The sequence below is a fragment of the Mugil cephalus genome, chromosome 16, assembly GCF_022458985.1.
Source record: "Mugil cephalus isolate CIBA_MC_2020 chromosome 16, CIBA_Mcephalus_1.1, whole genome shotgun sequence".
NCBI lineage: Eukaryota > Metazoa > Chordata > Actinopteri > Mugiliformes > Mugilidae > Mugil > Mugil cephalus.
In genome coordinates this window covers 23,400,009-23,417,441 of record NC_061785.1, presented here as the reverse complement: position 1 = coordinate 23,417,441, position 17,433 = coordinate 23,400,009, and the positions used below count along the sequence as shown (strand labels likewise).

Genomic DNA, 17,433 nt, shown 5'->3' with positions numbered 1-17,433 from the left:
AAATTGTCAGGTGTTTCCCGGTTCTGTACAGCTTGTAACTAAATCCCAAAATACTGTTGTTGTTTTTTTTTTTTTTTTCAAAATCTCAGTTTTCCAAAACAGCAAGCTCTTTTCGTAAGGCATTTCAGTATACAAAACAGACTATAATTAGCACATCATATTCATTACATGTTAAAACTCAGCATTTCTATTTTCGCAATTACAGTTATATTTTTTGTTATTATTTATTACATTTTCTTTAACCTACTTTTATGTTCTAAATGATTATATAACTCACTCGAGTTATTTTCTTAGTTCCTGTGTAGTTTTGGAACATAATAAATTGGCAGTCCCGCATTTTCCCCCAACTTAACTACATACAAAAGTGTCATATTTATCACAAAATAGTTTTATTGGGCCTCACCAAACAAAACAAAATCTTGGTTACATAACATCGCTGTTTAATGAATGGCCCTATCACATTAGAAGGCCAAGGCTTATACACTTAAGAGCGTTTATCATCAGAAAAGATACATGCTACAGTACACAGAAACTAAACTACAGGTCTACTATTCATTTACAGTGACCGTCATTGAGACACAATCAGCACAAATATTGCAGAGTACTATGCATTATATATGCAAAAGTTCAAACCGAGAAGGAAGTCGCGTTGAAAGGCACTGGTGGAAAATGAAATGTGAGATCCCTTTTGGACTGGATTTTACCTTAGTCCTGGCCGAGAGCAGGAACAAGTCTATCATCTTGCCATCGTTGGGGGGTTCAGTGACCTGACAGATGAGGGGGGGGGGGGGACTGAAGGGGTTTAGCACCCAAAGTCCGAGAGGATCCTTACTGAACAGAGTATGATTTCAGAACTGGGGGTTTAGTGTGAACTCATCATCGTCCTCTATGTCCAGCTCTTGGTCTGTATCATCCGACACGTCGGAGTCCAGCACCGTGTGGGGCTCCTGCGAGGACACAGGGAGGACACAGTGGTCCGCCGGGCCCGTCTGCCTTTGCTCCTGACTCCGTAGCTCTTCACCTTTAGTACTCATTCCGCCGGAACTGTCGTCCTCCACCTCCCTCTTCCCCCCTTGAGGATTTTCCTGATGAAAATGGAAAAGTAAAAAGTAGTTGTAATTTCAGGAGTTCTACATCACGCCTGATCAACAGGAATATATATACTGAACAAATATTGAACGACCGTAATTACCTGCTTAAGTCTTCGCCACTTAGCTCGACGATTTTGGAACCAGGTTTTAACCTAAAAGACAAATAAATATGAAAAACAAACAAACAAACAAACAAACAAACAAAACAACAAAAAAAAACAATACTGGATACACATTAAAAATTGAGTTGAGGACCAGCTGCAGCTTTCACTATTCATCAGTTCAGATAATTAATAGCCAACACAATGACAATAATAAAAATAAATACAAATTAAATAATAATAATATAATAACTATTATCATCATTAATATTATTATTGAATGATACGGAATAAAATATTCAAGACTACCAATGCCCCATTAATACACTTTAAAGAATTATAATGCATTTTTGAAAAGGATCCTTTTGGTTATTTGAAAACAAAACGTCAAGGGAAGATTATGGTAGAACTACCTCCTACGGTCCCAGATAAAATAAATAAATAAATAACATTAGTCTGCGCCCAACTACACGAAACATTTGCCATGGAAAAATACGGGTTCTATTTTGAAGAAAAAGTTCGTCCAGTAGAAGAATTTCACACAGTGAGGATTTTGTCGGAATCACTTGGACTCAATTGGCACTGATTAATCTGGTTTTACCTCAGTCGGCTTTTGAAAAAGATTTCGAAAGTTTCATTTTGTAGTTAAACTACATCCATTTCTAAAGCTCGACTATACTTAAAAAACGGGCCAGGCGAAGGTTTTTCGCTTTCATGTGCGCTTCTTCAGACCTTTTGTATTTTAAAGTTTACACTTAATTCAAACACTGCTGAGATAAGACACATGTCAGAATTACACCAGCTAATCTTTGAAATTATTGTTATCTTAGAAAGCCGACATTAATAATAATAATAATAATAATAATAATAATAATAATAATAATAATAATACGACGCATTGTTATTTGGTTACTAAATAAAAATGAACTGGCTCTAAGTCAAACTGGGCTCTGTGAGCTCACCTGTCTCTCGCTGAGCTGTAACATTTTGGCCAGTCTTTTTCTTTCCGGAGGTGAGAGGTACTTCTGCGTCTCAAACTTCTTCTCCAGTTCGATGGTCTGGTCGTTGGAGAAACGGACCTGGCCGCCCTTTCTTTTATGCAGGGGCCGCTGGATGAAGGGCGTCCACAGCAGCGGCTTCCCTTCAGAGACAAGAGACACGGGGCCGGTGTCATTAAACGCAGCACAGAGGATATATCACAAGACCCATGAATGATGGTTTCATTGAATGGTATTCCAATAAGCTGGATTCTAAAGAACCAAAGTGTCTTCCTTTTAAATATCTTCATTTATTTATTGACCTAGTCAATTTGTTTGCATAAACAGAGGACTAATAATTTGGGTTAAAAATTGGACATGGTCTTTCTGGTGTACGGGCATAGGCCTGCACTTGGGGATGTAAACTTTCCTTCATTATAAATATAAATAATGTGGATAATTAAGCGTTTAAATAGCCCACCTGACGGAAAATTAATTGATCATATGTTTTTCTCGCAAATAAGTATTGTAGTGATTTATTAGAGAGAAACGCCCCAACGTGTAGTGTTATTGTCTTGTCTGCTTCCCTCTCCGGGTAATGGCCTGCAGAGAAAACAATAGCAGCCAGCGGTCTGCTGCACGCTGTCTTTTCAGGAAGGTCGTGACAGAGTGAAAACTATGGCCAAATATCCGCTTCATGTGCTTCCTGCTTCGTGTCGTGTGATTACAGGCGATGGCATCCAACAGACACCCCTGTCCTGCGCTCTCACTGACACAGTAGAAATCTGTTGTGGTCGAAACTTGCTGTCAAGGACCTTGTAGCTGCTCTTTTCCAAAGGAAGTTAGCCAATCCATTCCAGTGAGCCATGTTCCTCTACACCAAAATATTAGAAAAGATTTGCCCTAGTTCCCAGCTAATTTAATATTTGAATTAAATATGTTGTCTACGTCACCCATGGTATATCAAAAAACAAAACAAAACAAAAAAAAACAAAAAACAAACAGACCCTTGTTTCAACTTGTTTTTATTGTACTTAAAGTATTGTATTTAACCCCCAGTGTCCTCGTTCGGGGTTAAGTCCCTTTTTAACAAGCCAATATACATGATTTAATATAATATTAAGAAATATGATTAAAGCGTAATAACACAAATAAAGGGATAATCATGTGTGGTGGTGAAGCTGGAATGAGTTTTTTCTGAAAAATAATTTCAGAAAATGTGCGTTCATTTGTCATTTGTTCATAATGTTAATTTAAGAATATTAATTTAAGACCATCGTTTTGAGACAATCCTTTTGAATTTAACTAATGCTCGAAATGAAACTGATCTAAGCGAGACGCGGTGCGTTCTCGCTTAGATCCCATTAGTCTTGATGTGCTTGCTCTGTTTGCTTTATTTTCTTCTCGCCGCCAGCCCTAAAAGAAAGTCAGCCACATCCTCGCGGGCCCGGCAGAGGAAGTGCAACAATATGTGAAAAACGGATCCCGGGCTATCAGAGGCCGAGTGTTTCCTGAATATGTCTGTATTGAGGATGTCGATAAAATAATCAGCAGCGTGCAGCGGGCTCCCGAGGAAGCGGCTGGCCGGGGTGAGACAGGAAAACATTTAACAGCTTCTGAAACCAGATTTACTCCTATCGACAGGCTCACGGCTTCCGCTTTGAACGGAAAAGGGCCCGACTTGTTCAGCAACACAAAGTCAGGCGGTCCGCTTGCCACACTACACTTAAGAAGACCATTAACCACTGCGTCTCCAACCCAGACGCGCTGGATTATGGTAATGATGTTAACAGCACCTTAAACAGTGAACCTGGCTCTCATATTACCGTAACTGATGATGCTTATTTATTTTATTCATTTGGTAACATCATATAAACCTGTGCATAGGCGACGAAGTCGACCAAATCACTGATGCATTCACTAAACAACTAAACTTGTATGTTTGGAGACTGAAGAGGTTGCAGAGGTTTGGAAGTTCTGATGACAGTGAAAATAATGATCTTTAATGATTTAGTAGTCACAAGCCTACACACACACACACACACACACACACACACACACACATGCTGAGAGAAAGAACAGAGAGGAGGAGGAGGAGGAGGAAGAGGAAGAGAGAGAGAGAGAGAGCAGTGAAATAACAAGTGATTTAAAGCTCAGTTATGTTTTAGTCACCGACTGACTTGCTCCTCTGATGTTTCAGAACAATGGGAGCCAGGAAAACGAGTCAAGGTTGCCATGCACCTCCCCACCGACCCCCTATCACCACCACCAGGAGCGCCCTGAATGGCTGCTGCCATTGTGGCCCCCAGATGTGTCTATCACAACAACAATGTGACTCATGGGTGCGTGGTCAGGCATCACGCAGAAATTAAATGCTCTTAAAGAAAAAAATAAAATAAAAATAATAATAATTAAAACGACACGTCCAAAAAAGCTCAGTTATTTTGAACTGTGAACTCGTAGGCAACACGCAACTGTAGGTCTTGACTTCGATATGCATGATCAAGCGTGATACTTATGCAAAAGTAGTTTCGTTTGCACTGGAAAGAAGCTTATTGACACACAATAAAACGTTCATCCAAAGTTAGAAGGACTCTTTACTGCCACATAATTCAAGAGTATTTTTTTAACCTTATATGAATAAAAAAATCTATTTAAATTACATTTCATTTAATTATAATGACGTGTTTACTGTTCCTGATGTATATATATATTTTGTCTTGCAAGAAATCAGAAAATTTTTAACAAGATTAACAAGATATTTTCATGCATCATACGTCCAGAAGTATGGGCAGTGACAGTGATATGAGGCCAAGTCTAGATTGGAGAAGCTGAGGTTAACTTAAAATGTTCCCACAAACTGTCAACTGCGTGTTGACTTGGGTGGTGCTATAAGCGACGCTGACTAGAAAGGTGAACGAATAGCTCTAAGGTGCGTTTTCATGAAAAGACACATTAAACTTATCCCTGACGAGTCAAACCAACTCACCGATAGGGTCGTGCCTCAGCAGCGCCTGTGCATACTCCCCCATGGAGCGGTGGTGCTGGTGGTGGAACGGGTAGATGGAGCCGGTGAAAGCCCCGGCAGAGGCGTACGTCGCTGTCAGTGCGGCGTGGTGCGACAGCGCCGGGTGGATCGGTGTGGGTTCATAAATTGGCGTCCGGTACGGCGAGATCAGACTTGTAAACGACGAGTTAGGTGACGGAAGAGTCGGCGTGGGGATGACCGGAGTGGAGCAGGAGGATGATGAAGAGGTGGAGAAGGTAGAAGACGGGGCAGACGAGGTGGCGGTGCTGGCAGTCCTCCCCAAAATGTCTTCGATGTAGAAGGGAGTCGGGTGAGCTGGCTGGATGGGAGTCGGTGCGTAAAGCGGGACGCTCATGATGCCGTGTACCGCCTCTGCCCGCTGGAACCGATGGATGCGTCCCTCCCGTCTCTCCCTACTGCCTTCCTCTTTGTCGTCAGTGTGTCACTTCTTTAGAAGTTCTTTACATAGCCTGCTGCCAAACTTCCACTATGAAAAACGAGCAGCGCCAACTTCAGTCTGCCTACTAGCCAAAACACACCGAACAGAGACTCTTTCTGGGTTGCAGAGGAGACGGTTAGAGTGTTTTGTCCAGGTTGCGGTCATGACTAGCTGGCACTTGATCCAACTGTTGGGGCTGTTATCTGGCAGCAGGCGAAGGAGGGAGGAGATAAGTGGACGGCCAACTTCCTGCAGGTGGCCGGCGGCCGTTTGTGATTGGCTTACTCGCAACTCCAAACGAGCTAAAAGCGATAAGATGACAGAGAGAAGAGATAGTTGTATTTCAGGAGAATCAGTTCACCACAGCCAATCATCTAGAACTAATATGTGATATGATGGAGCAACGATGACACTCATAGTAAGCGGTTTAAATGTGGGTACGCCGTTCTAAGACAATAAGATCATCTCATACTTTATTCTCAGCGCATTAATACTAGACGGTACAGAGGTAATGTGTGACCTATTGCAACTTAAATCAATCATGGAGCAACGGGATTAATAAGAATTATTATGAAACTGTATTAATATAAAATGCTATGCGAATTAAATTAAACTCCTGTATAGAAGGAATTATTCGGAATGCTCTTTTGATCTGTCAGTGTGGTTTATTATAACCGATGCTTTACCAGTTAGGAAGCATTTTCACTGAGTTGGCGGCTGCGCGTTCAACAGTAATTCTGCGTCGCTTGAATTAAATCCAATGTATAAATCACCTGTCAAGTATTAATATACAAAATAACCATCACGCCACGAGGTTGTTGACTCAACGAACGACTCTGAACTACTGATGATAGAATATCCATGTAACAGACTGCATTCTAAAGTCAAGACAATGTGATGCAGATGCTGCTTTTCTATAATGAAAGACACTGCTCGCGTTTCAAACGTGCACATAACAGCACTGCGCGCTGTAGTCTGACAGGAGAAAACGACAAAATAAGAGAGCATACATTTCAGATCCGACTCGGAATCAGCAGCTATTCAGTAAACAGAGGGTCGGAATAAAAAAAAAGAAAACGCAAATAACATCCGAATGTTTCACGGTTTTTAACCAAAAATGCTCATAACTATGAGGGGGCTTTTAGTCTGGCCCCCTGCGTCAATCTCTAAATAAAGTCATTCGCACTAAAAGAAAAAAAAGTTTTTGATTGTCAAAAAAATCCTCACTATATAAAAATATATTTATCAGGCGTATTATCTGGTCTGAAAATGATGTATCCTGTACTAAATATCCTAAATATCCTCCAGAATACCTGTAAAACCCCCAAAACTGAACTAGAACTAAAACAGACCCCTGGTTCCCAGTGCTGCCTTAGTTCCATAGTTATCTGCTTGTACGCACGGCTCAAACGTGCCTTACGTCTTTGACTAATCAAACAGCTTGTGGTTTTTATCTCTTACCGTGTAATACAGTTTAACTGCAATCCACATCCTTAACGGTGTAGCTCAATGGCGAGTGATTAACTCATGATTTGAATGTTTGGAGTTTTCCTGTGAAATCTATCTAGCCTATCAGCGTGGGCGAGGTGATATATTTACGATAATGACTATGAACGCAAATCTCTTTAATGGGTCACTAAGTGCATGTCTATCCCCTCAAACAGGTTTCCGCAAGGTGTCAAACAGTAACCGGCGACTTCTCGGTATCAGAGTTGCAGCACGGACAGAAGCCACATCCTCGCCTCTAATGACTACATCTGCATGTGTTATGATCCCCCTGATATTTTATCACCAGGTGAGGTCAGTAATGGAAGCCCAGTCCCTAGACACGCTTCAGGGTTGGCAGGAGGAACAGAGCCCATCGCCTATAAACGCGCTCTCTGATAGAATCCGATGGCTCGATATTGTGACGCGTCTTTAAAGCGTGCGCCACTGCCTGCCAACTTTCTAACTGCGGTAATTTAGATAAAGCGGACTTAGAGAGTAAATAGGGATATGAACAGCCTTGAAGACATGAAAGAAATCACCAAACGGCTAATATTTGGACTGAGACAATCATTGCAGCCCATTGATCCGGCCAGCTTCCCGTGGCGTCAGACTCCTGTCCAAAAACGACTGATAACTTGTGACAGCCGCTCCCTGGCAGCTGGCGCCATGTAGCTCCCATTAACAATTCAAACGACTCACAGATCCAGCTTCTCACTGCCTCCACCTTTGGCATCATTACCAACATTTGCCTGTTCGCGAGCATAACTTACGCACCACTTTTCAGCACTCTTTACACCCACGCAGACGTGACACTGTTGGATACCTAATGCCCAGCAGTATCATTTAAAGACTGTATCTATAAAGACTGGTCTAAATCTGTATTACATTGAAAACAACAACAACAACAACAACAATAATAATAAAATAATAATAATAAAAGTATCATTTATAAGCGAGATGAGCTTGTGATTTTTATTTATTTTTGATGTGCGCCTCTGCAGACTGTGATTGACATCTCCCTCAACATGACACTTAACACCATCGTCATTACGTGCTTATAGAATTTGGTGACACCATGCACCTTTCAGCAGTTTAAGTCCCAGGCCTTTAAATCAAAAATGAAATCTTTTTTTTTTCATGGATTTGTGATAGCAGGATAGGCACAGGTTAATAGTTAATAACATTAATGGAGGGTACCTCTAAGACGTCATTGAGACCCACAATACCAGAAAATGGAACTGTTTCACTGCAGCCTCCGGTCTGCTCTTCGCTCTGACCGTTTAACATGTTTGCCACAAAAAGAGTCCGTCAATAAAACAGACTAAAATTCTAGACAAACATCCAGACAATATACTGGCTTCCCAAAATAGGTATATACATCACTTTGTTACAGTTAAATCACAGTACTACAAATAAAAGTTACAAGCAACAAGCAAGAATCAGGTATGAAATTATCACAAAACAGTTGGATTAATTTTAAACAGCAGCCTCTGATTATGATCCACATATCAATACAATTTTACATAGGTAAAGAGATCTGCAGCAAAATATTGATTTGAACTAAAATTATATACAAAATCATGTTATGGCTACATGCTGAAAAACCGTCAAACAAATCAAACATTCTATCAAGTTATATTTTAATGTGAAGGGGTTTAAAGAAATGCTCAGTTTTGCCATGTAAATGTGTTTATATTTTTTAATTAGCAGATAAAGAACAAACTGAACAGACACTGCTGATGTATCAATGCTTACATACATCAAGAAGAGCATTCTTAAAAACTAAACTGCTCTTGTTTTTACAGAATAAAATAATTAAAAAAAAATCATTGACGCCTTTTTTTGTTGGGGTACAGTAGAGAAAACCTTACATCATTCTCACACATTCACCCCAAGGTACATCAGCTAACATGTCTATCTGCTTGTTTTTTCCATGATGGTTATAGAAGGCTCCACAGCTGGAGTTACAACCAAGAAAATCTAAATCAAGATGTCCAGACCAAGGTCACGAGGGGGGTTCCGCAACTTAACTAAAACTTAAATTGCAAATGAGACAAAGGCCACAAGAATGTAGAGCAGAGTCAGCAGTCAGTGCAACGGCCCAATGAGTTCAAAAAACAGTGTAACAAATGTGTCACATCTCTATGGAAGAATATACGGGACTACATCATAGGGAGAAATAGGTTAAACTTGAAAATGAAAAATCTCCACAACAACAATTAGAAATGTGTATTTGAGTGAAAATGCAAAAATCCAAATATCATATTCACCTACTCATGTGTATTGGCGTTTTACGTCCATAGTAAAACAAAATGAAAAACTATTATAAAGATTTTTTCCCCCCCAGGGTACAGTGGAAAATATTTATCTGCTGAATAACATTTGGAAACCATATTTTATTTATGTGAGGACTATTCAAGTCACCACTAAAAGTACATTTTCACACAAATAACATCTGTGTAAAATTCCAATAGCGGATTCATTTAAAGAATACATAATCATTTTAATAGTCACCTTTCTTCTGGACCCTTAATTTGCCAACAAATGCACCTTAAGGACATGAGACATTTAGTGCTACTGTTTTCTTTACAGGAAATGTATGAAGACAATCTGGGTAGTAATTGTTGCTATAGATATATGAAAAAAAACTGAACTGGAAAAAGTCAAACATGCAATTCATGCCAATAATCAGTCAGACAGCAACCAGAGTTCTGGGTAACTGTTGGTCCCGGTGCTCCTCAGGAGTCAGCCCTTGGTGGTTTTGGGTGGTCCACCTCCTGGTCTCCCTCGGAGCAGGGCTGCAGCGACTGCAGGATGTGTTCCAGCGTCCACTGCTCCTCGTGCAAGGCGTGCTCCTCCAAGCAGAACTGACCCTGCTTTGTCCTGATCAGGTCCTTCACGTGTGCACATGATGACAGAGCTGCAGCACAGAGACACTGGTTACTTTGAAGCTGGAGCATTGAGTTGTGATGTCCTGTTACTGACATCAACATGTTCTTGAGGGAATTGGGAAAAAGGATGAATGTTATCTCACCTTTTCCTAGGTCATCCACCAAGCTTCTGACGTAAAATCCACCACCACACTCAATATCTGTTACACAAATAAAAGCCTTTGAACAGGTTGTTTGTAACTTAGCATACTGCACAGTCCTGCTTCCAAAATAGTTAAGTAAAAACAGAAATAAAAGCAGAGTGCAATGACCATGGAGTTATTAAAGCCTCATATTTAACTGAATTGCCTCACATGCCCACATACATGCACTACATGTGTGATCTGCTATATTTCTATTCTATATATTTTATTTTGTTATATATTTTTTCTGTGAAGATGAGTTGGTAACATGCAGTTTTATTACTGGTAATGATGCTGCACTGTTACGTATTATACAATCAGATATAACATTATCTCCCAAGTGCGTCTAGAACAGTTGTGAGTCATCAGAGAATGAACTTGGGCCTTTTGACGTTGTCCTGTGATGAGTTTGGGATCTAGTGAATGTGGAGGCCAGGTCAACACCTTGTGCTGTTCTTCATATTTTGTGAGTTGTTCCTAAGCCGTTTTGTATGAGTGTCTGTGTCAGGCTGCATCCTGCTGGGGATGGCTGCTGCCATCAAGGAGTGTCATTGCTATGCTCTGGTCTGGTCTAGGGGGGTGCTACATGTCTAAATAACATCCACATGAATACAAGGTCCAAAGGTTTCCCAGTAGAACACTGAGTTGATTATCAATGTTATTTACTTCTCCTGTTGTGTTGTGGCAGATTAGCATATATGACAATATAGAATATTATTGGACCAAATACATCAAATACACCTCACACTGTATCCACACTGTTCTGGTAAAAGGTTTACAAAAACAAAATGGAGAAAGCAGGAAATTATGGCAAAACGCAAAAGTCGCCAGTGTAGAGGAAGAAAAAAAAAATACTGAATGATGCAAGGTGTGCTAACCCAGGGTGAAGAAAGGAGGCTTGAACTCCTGCAGGGTCAGGTTGTACACTGTGACGGGCCTGGCTGGCTTGGCCTCCACCTTGTGACCTTTCTTCAGCAGGATAGACAGACGTTGGCCATCTTTTTTCAGTGCTGAGTAGCTATAAAGAAAAAAAGAAGAAATTCAGGAGCAATGGGATCACATAATGGTGTTAGATTATTTTGGAAAGACAAGGGTTTCCTCTTTTCTTTCCTCTATTGCCCTCGTCTTACCTTAAGAATCAAACACCATTATTGAAAGTTAAAGACGAAAAGGATGTTTTTGAGCCAATGGGACAACATGTGCTGAAGAGGAGCAGCATTAAGAACACAGGGTTTATATACATTTTAACAGAGGCATTCCCCTGTCCCTCTACAGGCTGTTATCCCATATTTAATGGAGACATGTAATACCTCAGGATTCCCTCCATGTGACCTATTAAGGGTGTAAGAGGCACTGCATGACAGTGAAATAACAGCATACTAATCATTGAGATATTCTTAACCATTAAAGTCTTAAACCCTAACACCTTAAACTGAGAGGATAAAGATTTCATCCTGTTGGTGCGAGTGTCCTGTCCTCTTATCAATCACTTAGAAGGTACTGCCCTGAAATGTAAATGAAGAAAACTTTTTATCTTTGACTCATCTGTCAACAGTAATACCCACTGATTTCAAGATTATTAAGAGATAAAGTCAAATACAACAAGGTCAGTTATTATTATTTTTTAACTAAGATATTTTACATTTAGCTTGTTTAATCTCTGTCATTACTTTGAAGGTCAGGGTGATTATCACAGCTGCAGAACGGAATCATCTCCATAGAAACAAAGCTTGAAACTGTGGATTGATGAATGGCTCTACTCTATTATTGTATAACCATTAACTTTTTTATATAAGTCAGCCATGCTTTATCACAAATCTCTGAGAAAAAAAATGCGGCACATTTTGCTACACAAAGACTACACAGTGGTGAAAACATTCAACCAGCTGGATTGGAGCGCTCTCTGCTGGACAAAGTATTCGATGGCATAATTTCTAAACAATCGCACCCATCTGTTAAAAATATTGTGAGACCTGTGGAGTGTATTGAAAATTTTCACTCTTCAGTAAATAGTCACATGAATATACAGGAGGTGGAGAATTCCAGGTAGAGGCAAGAAAAAACTCATGGGACATGACAATAAATTGACATTTGCATTTGCCCAGGAGCAGAATATAATTAAATGTCATCTCTCTTCTTGTGTATAAGGGAAGGATTTAACTTTAAGTACAGAAGAAATGTGTTCCATTTTATTTAATCGTAACAGTATACTTTGAAAAATGCATTTTGTTCAGTAAAGAAGAAATCCTTGAGAAATGTCTCAGGTGACAGGTGAATTGTAGGATCACAATGAAACCCTGCTGCTTGTGCTGAACCATCTTAATCACGCTGCTCTATCTCTGTCTCTTCACTTGTCTCAACCCTCTCTCAGCTCTTGGCAACTCACCTTGTTCTTGTGTTTTCCCTTATACAATGAATTTAAACATATACCATATGTAAGTATAATTTTTTTTTAGAATGAGCAATGGGTCTAACTCTATGCTATATTGCACTATACAGCATGACATGACTCAAGAGCATGACATTAAACGTGTAATGTCAAGACAAGTCGGCATTAGAAGATAATGCCATGATGACACATAAAATGATCATTTCTTCTTCTGGCCTATCACTATCACCTATCAGAATGATCAGAACTATGATTTTAGCAGCACCTCTAAAAAGGATCAGAACTCACCTCTTCTTCACATAAATGTGGTTGTTGGAGGACTTACTCACAGTGGAGGCACTTGCATGATGTCACCAGTGAATGCTTTGAGCTGTTCCTCAATGTCCAGTCTGGTTATATGTCCTACAGAATAACAAAAAGCATTTAAACCTCTGTATGAGATGATCTGCTTGATAAAATGATAGCATTTGCACACAGTATTTACCAAAATCTTTCTCCAGAATCACACTGCCAGTGGCATCAAGAGTATCAGTGGCTTTTCCCAGCTCCCCCACAGCAACATATTTCTGAAAAATACACACTCTAAATCACTGTTTGTTTTGAAACTGCTGACACTTGCAATTGTGTCTACAGCTACTTCATTTGGCAAGTTTAATTTTTTTTTTTTTTTTTTTAAATCAATAGAGTAGCGCCTGTGATTTGTTGGTTGATACTACAGCATATTACAGATATGAAATGATTAATATTAGTGTCTACAGTATGCTGGCTGATAAGTAACAAGGACCAGACAAACCAAGTACACTGTTCGTTTGAGACTGTTGATGACACCCTTCCTTTAAATAGAATATACAGTAAGAATGCACAATATATTGTAGATTTTCTAGTGTGTTGCAGCTATAGTGCTAAACTGTCTTTTCAATGACAAACTAAACTAATCCAAAAACATCTTACTCTTATATGTGGGTTACAGTGTTTAATATCAGAGGGTCCACTACAATCTTTCAGGCACACACATACAGGGTTATTTGTTTGAACATTTAAAGCAGGTCTTAGAAAAATACATTACGGAGGTTAAATGCTGCAATATAAATAAATAATAAAAAGTAAATTAATGGTGGAAAAGCTAAAGAAAGACATTTCAGTGTATGGGAAGAAAACAACAACGGAGAGGTTACCCCTGATATCTTGTGGGACACTCTCAAAACACTTATGAGTTGAAAACTTATAACAAAAACAGCAGCAATTAAAAAGTGGGAAATATATGAGAAGGAAAAGGAGAAGCTGGTCAAAACTGAAAAACAGCTACAACTACATGAAACACCTCTCACTGCTTCCAGAAATTCAAGAAATTATGGATAATATAGACAGTATGTTAAGCACAGAAATTGAAAAGAAGACAAGATTTTTAAAGCAATCTTATTATGAAGTGAGGCCAAGAGCAACTAGTGGCAAAACTTCATTAGTGTTTAATTTATGACTTGTTTTTGTTGGTATGTGTATGTTGAAAAGAAAAAAAGCAATAAAAAGAAAGTACCAAAAACCTTTCAGAATGATTCTGTACTATGATATTATCTCAAGTGCTTTCAACAGTTTTTCCAGTTAATGTCATAATGACACAACTTGAACATTATTTTAGCTAAACAATTACTTTGTAAACACAACTCCCTCTGCGTAATTCTACTCACCTTTGAGCCAGTCAACATTGTGCTGAGCATTTTTGTACCGTTCCCAACACCAACAACTGAAAGAAGCAAAGACGATGTTAGAGTCGAACAACAGCTATGGTTATCCTGATACTTAATCAAGCACAAATCGCGTCAAAGCTTCCCACTAGTTAAAGAACAAATCTCGCATAACTAATTGTATTCCCATCTACTTCAACAAGACTAATAGGTGGTTTAGACTTCTGCGTTATGTTGACGCAGAAGCTATAGTGACAGCACAGAACATACGCAGACTCTGCACAGATCCTCACGCTGGAACTGACATGTACCTCCCCATCCATCTCCACAGTATCAAATTGATTGCTTTTGATCGATAAAGTTGGAACACAACAGGAAAGGTCAACTGAAGAGGTTTGGAGATAACATTGCATGACTCATCTGTGGCGAAATTTTCAGTTTCCATTGTTGAAAATGAAGCAGGAAATAGAAACAAAAATTAACCCAACTGGCAAAAAGAGACACAGCTGCAACTACCATTTGGGTGGTGTTACAGGGCGAGCCAGACTGATGAGGTAGAAGTATAAATGGCTCGCACTGGAGCAGGCTGTGTGCGTAGTTTATTTATTTATTATTAGGTTACTGAATTGTGACAAAGCACATTAATCAATATTGATACGTTAGTCATTTGTGTAAATGTGCCGGACTTGGCACAAATGCTAATTTTCAGCCGTAGTCCCAAGGCAGCTACACAACACAGACAGAGAAGACTTTAAAACAACAACCATACAACAGACAATTACAGAACCAGGCATAGACAGACAATGTCGACACAAACTAAAAATGACATAGACAGACAGTATCCATAAAGATTTGATAGCTGTCTAGATCAAGAATATTATACTTTTTTAGGACATTACAATAATTAAAGCAAAGAGTTTCCTGTCTAAGATTTCAACTGCAGACCTGCCAACCTGTACAGATTTTGTGTAGCAGGTACTCAATTTGACATTAAAATATGCTGGTATGTTCCGTCTCTTTAAACTATTCAAAAAGCTGAGTTTCAACCAATCATTGTAGAGGGCGGAGAATGACAAGTCTGAAGAACTTTAGCCTAGCCCCACTACCCTGCTCCCCTTCTGCCCTCTACCCCCAACCCCCACCCGCCTATGTGCTGTAAGCCAATTTAATTATCACAGTCTTGAAAATAAAAAATATCTGTTGCATTATACAAAATAAATTCTTACGATTTTAATTAAATAATTCAATGCTGTTAACTTGTGGCTATTGAGTTCTTATAAGCACACATATAATGTAAGCAGGTTGTTCTCCCTGTGTTCGTGTGGGTTCTCTTCGCGTACTCCGGCTTCCTCCCACCTCCAAAGACATGCCCGTTAGGCTAATTGGTGGCTCTAAATTGACCTAAATTGATGGTTGTATGTCTTAGTGTAAGCCCTGCAATAGGCTGACGACCTGCCCGGGATGTACCCCGCCTCTCGCTCGATGCCAGCTGGCATAGGCTCCAGCAACCCCTGTGACCCTAGTGCAGGATTAAGCGGTATGGAAGATGGGATGAGATAAGATAATGTAAGCAGATGCAACTTTTGAATATAGGTGTTACTGTACTTTCATTTACGTGTGTCCAGGTTGTAAAACAGTAATTTGTGTGCGAAAATATCATGACATATTGAATTTAATGGTGTTGGTGATTTTTTTTTCCAATTGTGCTTTGAATGATGATTGGTGTCAAAGACCACTCCAAGATATTTGAACTCTTCTACTACATCAAATCTCTCTACATTGACTGCTACAGATGGTTAATCGCCCTCTGCTGACTGACTGATTAGAGAAGAACATGCAAACAGTCTTTTTAGTGTTGAGAGTGCTAACAAGACTGATTAAGCCAATGAGATAAGGGTGTCAGTGCTGGTGATAATTTGCAGCAGCTTCTTGTTTTGTTTTTGCATAGACATATATAGTATACTCAGCATAAAGTTGCGGATTAACATTTGGGCAAACTTTAGGTAGGTCATTTACGTAGAGACTGAATAGAATCGGTCCAAGAATGGAACCTTGGGGTACACCAGTTGAGCAACAAAGGCAATGTGACATTGAGTTTCCAATCTGTACAGTCTGTTTTCTATTTGACAGATATCTGACGTTGTCTAGGTCCCACAGTACTCTAAAAGAGCTAGTAGAGTGTCTTACAAATTGACATTTAACAGGTTAGTGGAAGAGATCACTCAGGATGGCTGTTAATACCAGACCTGAACAAGACCTCTTGGATTTTGGATTTGGTCAAACAGTATAAGAAACCATGAGGTATTCTGAATCGTTGCACAGTTGAAAAGCAATTTACGGTCCCACTAAGCTCAGACCTAAGGGCATCTGCTTTTCCTAGTTGGTAACCCCAGTGTATGTGCATGCCCCTTTGACATAGCCTTGCCTCAGAAATCCGACCAAGCTATAACTATTCTACTCATAAACAATGAAGTAGTCTACTCATTAAACAAGTAAAATTCATTCTTTAATTCTCACATTACCAACCCAGGACATGGATGGCAAAAATTGCACGTACGCCATCACCTGTGGTGTCCTGAGTGGTAGCCACTCACCTAACACTCCACTTGCGGCACTGTCCAGGGTCCCTCCGTGCCCCATCTTCAGGCTCTGCTTCTTCCTCTTCCTCGGATTTGGGTTCTGGACACCCGCTTCTGAAAGTCAGGAACCGCAAATACCTTTTACTGTCAGCTTTTAACAGACAGTGGAGCAACGTACTTCTGCTGCGTTTCACTGTTACCCTTCAGTAAAGCTTCTTTGAGGGCATTTAACACGTCAGCAGATGTCGGACCTTGTTTTTTGTATATTGAAAATAATCCATTTAAAGACTGCAATTTTGACAAAGAACTAGTTATGGGAGACGCGGTAGTAGTAATGTTTCCGGCCATGCTTGTTTTGCTCTTCTTCCGTCACAGCCAATGTTCCTCTTCTTCTATTCAGCTGCCACCTGACTACGTGGGCCGTTGCAGTATTTTCCGCCATCTGCTGGTTAAATAAGTTAAGAATGATATTTTCTCAATACCTACAAAAAGGCACCGAAAAACGTTTTGAACTCTTTAATATTTCGTCCCCGACTGGAGAAACTCCTTTAATTTTAGCGAGCGCTGTGCTATCCTCCACACTTAA

General features: G+C 39.8%; 2 protein-coding genes across 2 annotated transcripts; both read right to left on the bottom strand.

Moving 5' to 3' along the window:
- Window positions 1-367: 367 nt before the first annotated feature.
- hhex (hematopoietically expressed homeobox) lies at window positions 368-5,886 on the bottom strand. The gene is made up of 4 exons (XM_047608379.1): window positions 5,159-5,886; window positions 2,155-2,333; window positions 1,193-1,243; window positions 368-1,085 (listed from the first exon to the last, which is right to left on the bottom strand). Exons 1-4 carry the CDS (start codon window positions 5,550-5,552, stop codon window positions 849-851), a joined length of 861 nt encoding a protein of 286 aa, XP_047464335.1. The 5' UTR covers window positions 5,553-5,886; the 3' UTR covers window positions 368-848.
- Window positions 5,887-8,809: 2,923 nt separating this feature from the next.
- Window positions 8,810-17,414, bottom strand: trub1 (TruB pseudouridine (psi) synthase family member 1). Its single transcript, XM_047608838.1, has 8 exons — window positions 17,048-17,414; window positions 16,863-16,961; window positions 14,272-14,327; window positions 13,071-13,152; window positions 12,916-12,988; window positions 11,076-11,215; window positions 10,159-10,215; window positions 8,810-10,044 (listed from the first exon to the last, which is right to left on the bottom strand). Exons 1-8 carry the CDS (start codon window positions 17,193-17,195, stop codon window positions 9,863-9,865), a joined length of 837 nt encoding a protein of 278 aa, XP_047464794.1. The 5' UTR covers window positions 17,196-17,414; the 3' UTR covers window positions 8,810-9,862.
- Between the last annotated feature and the right edge of the window lie 19 nt (window positions 17,415-17,433).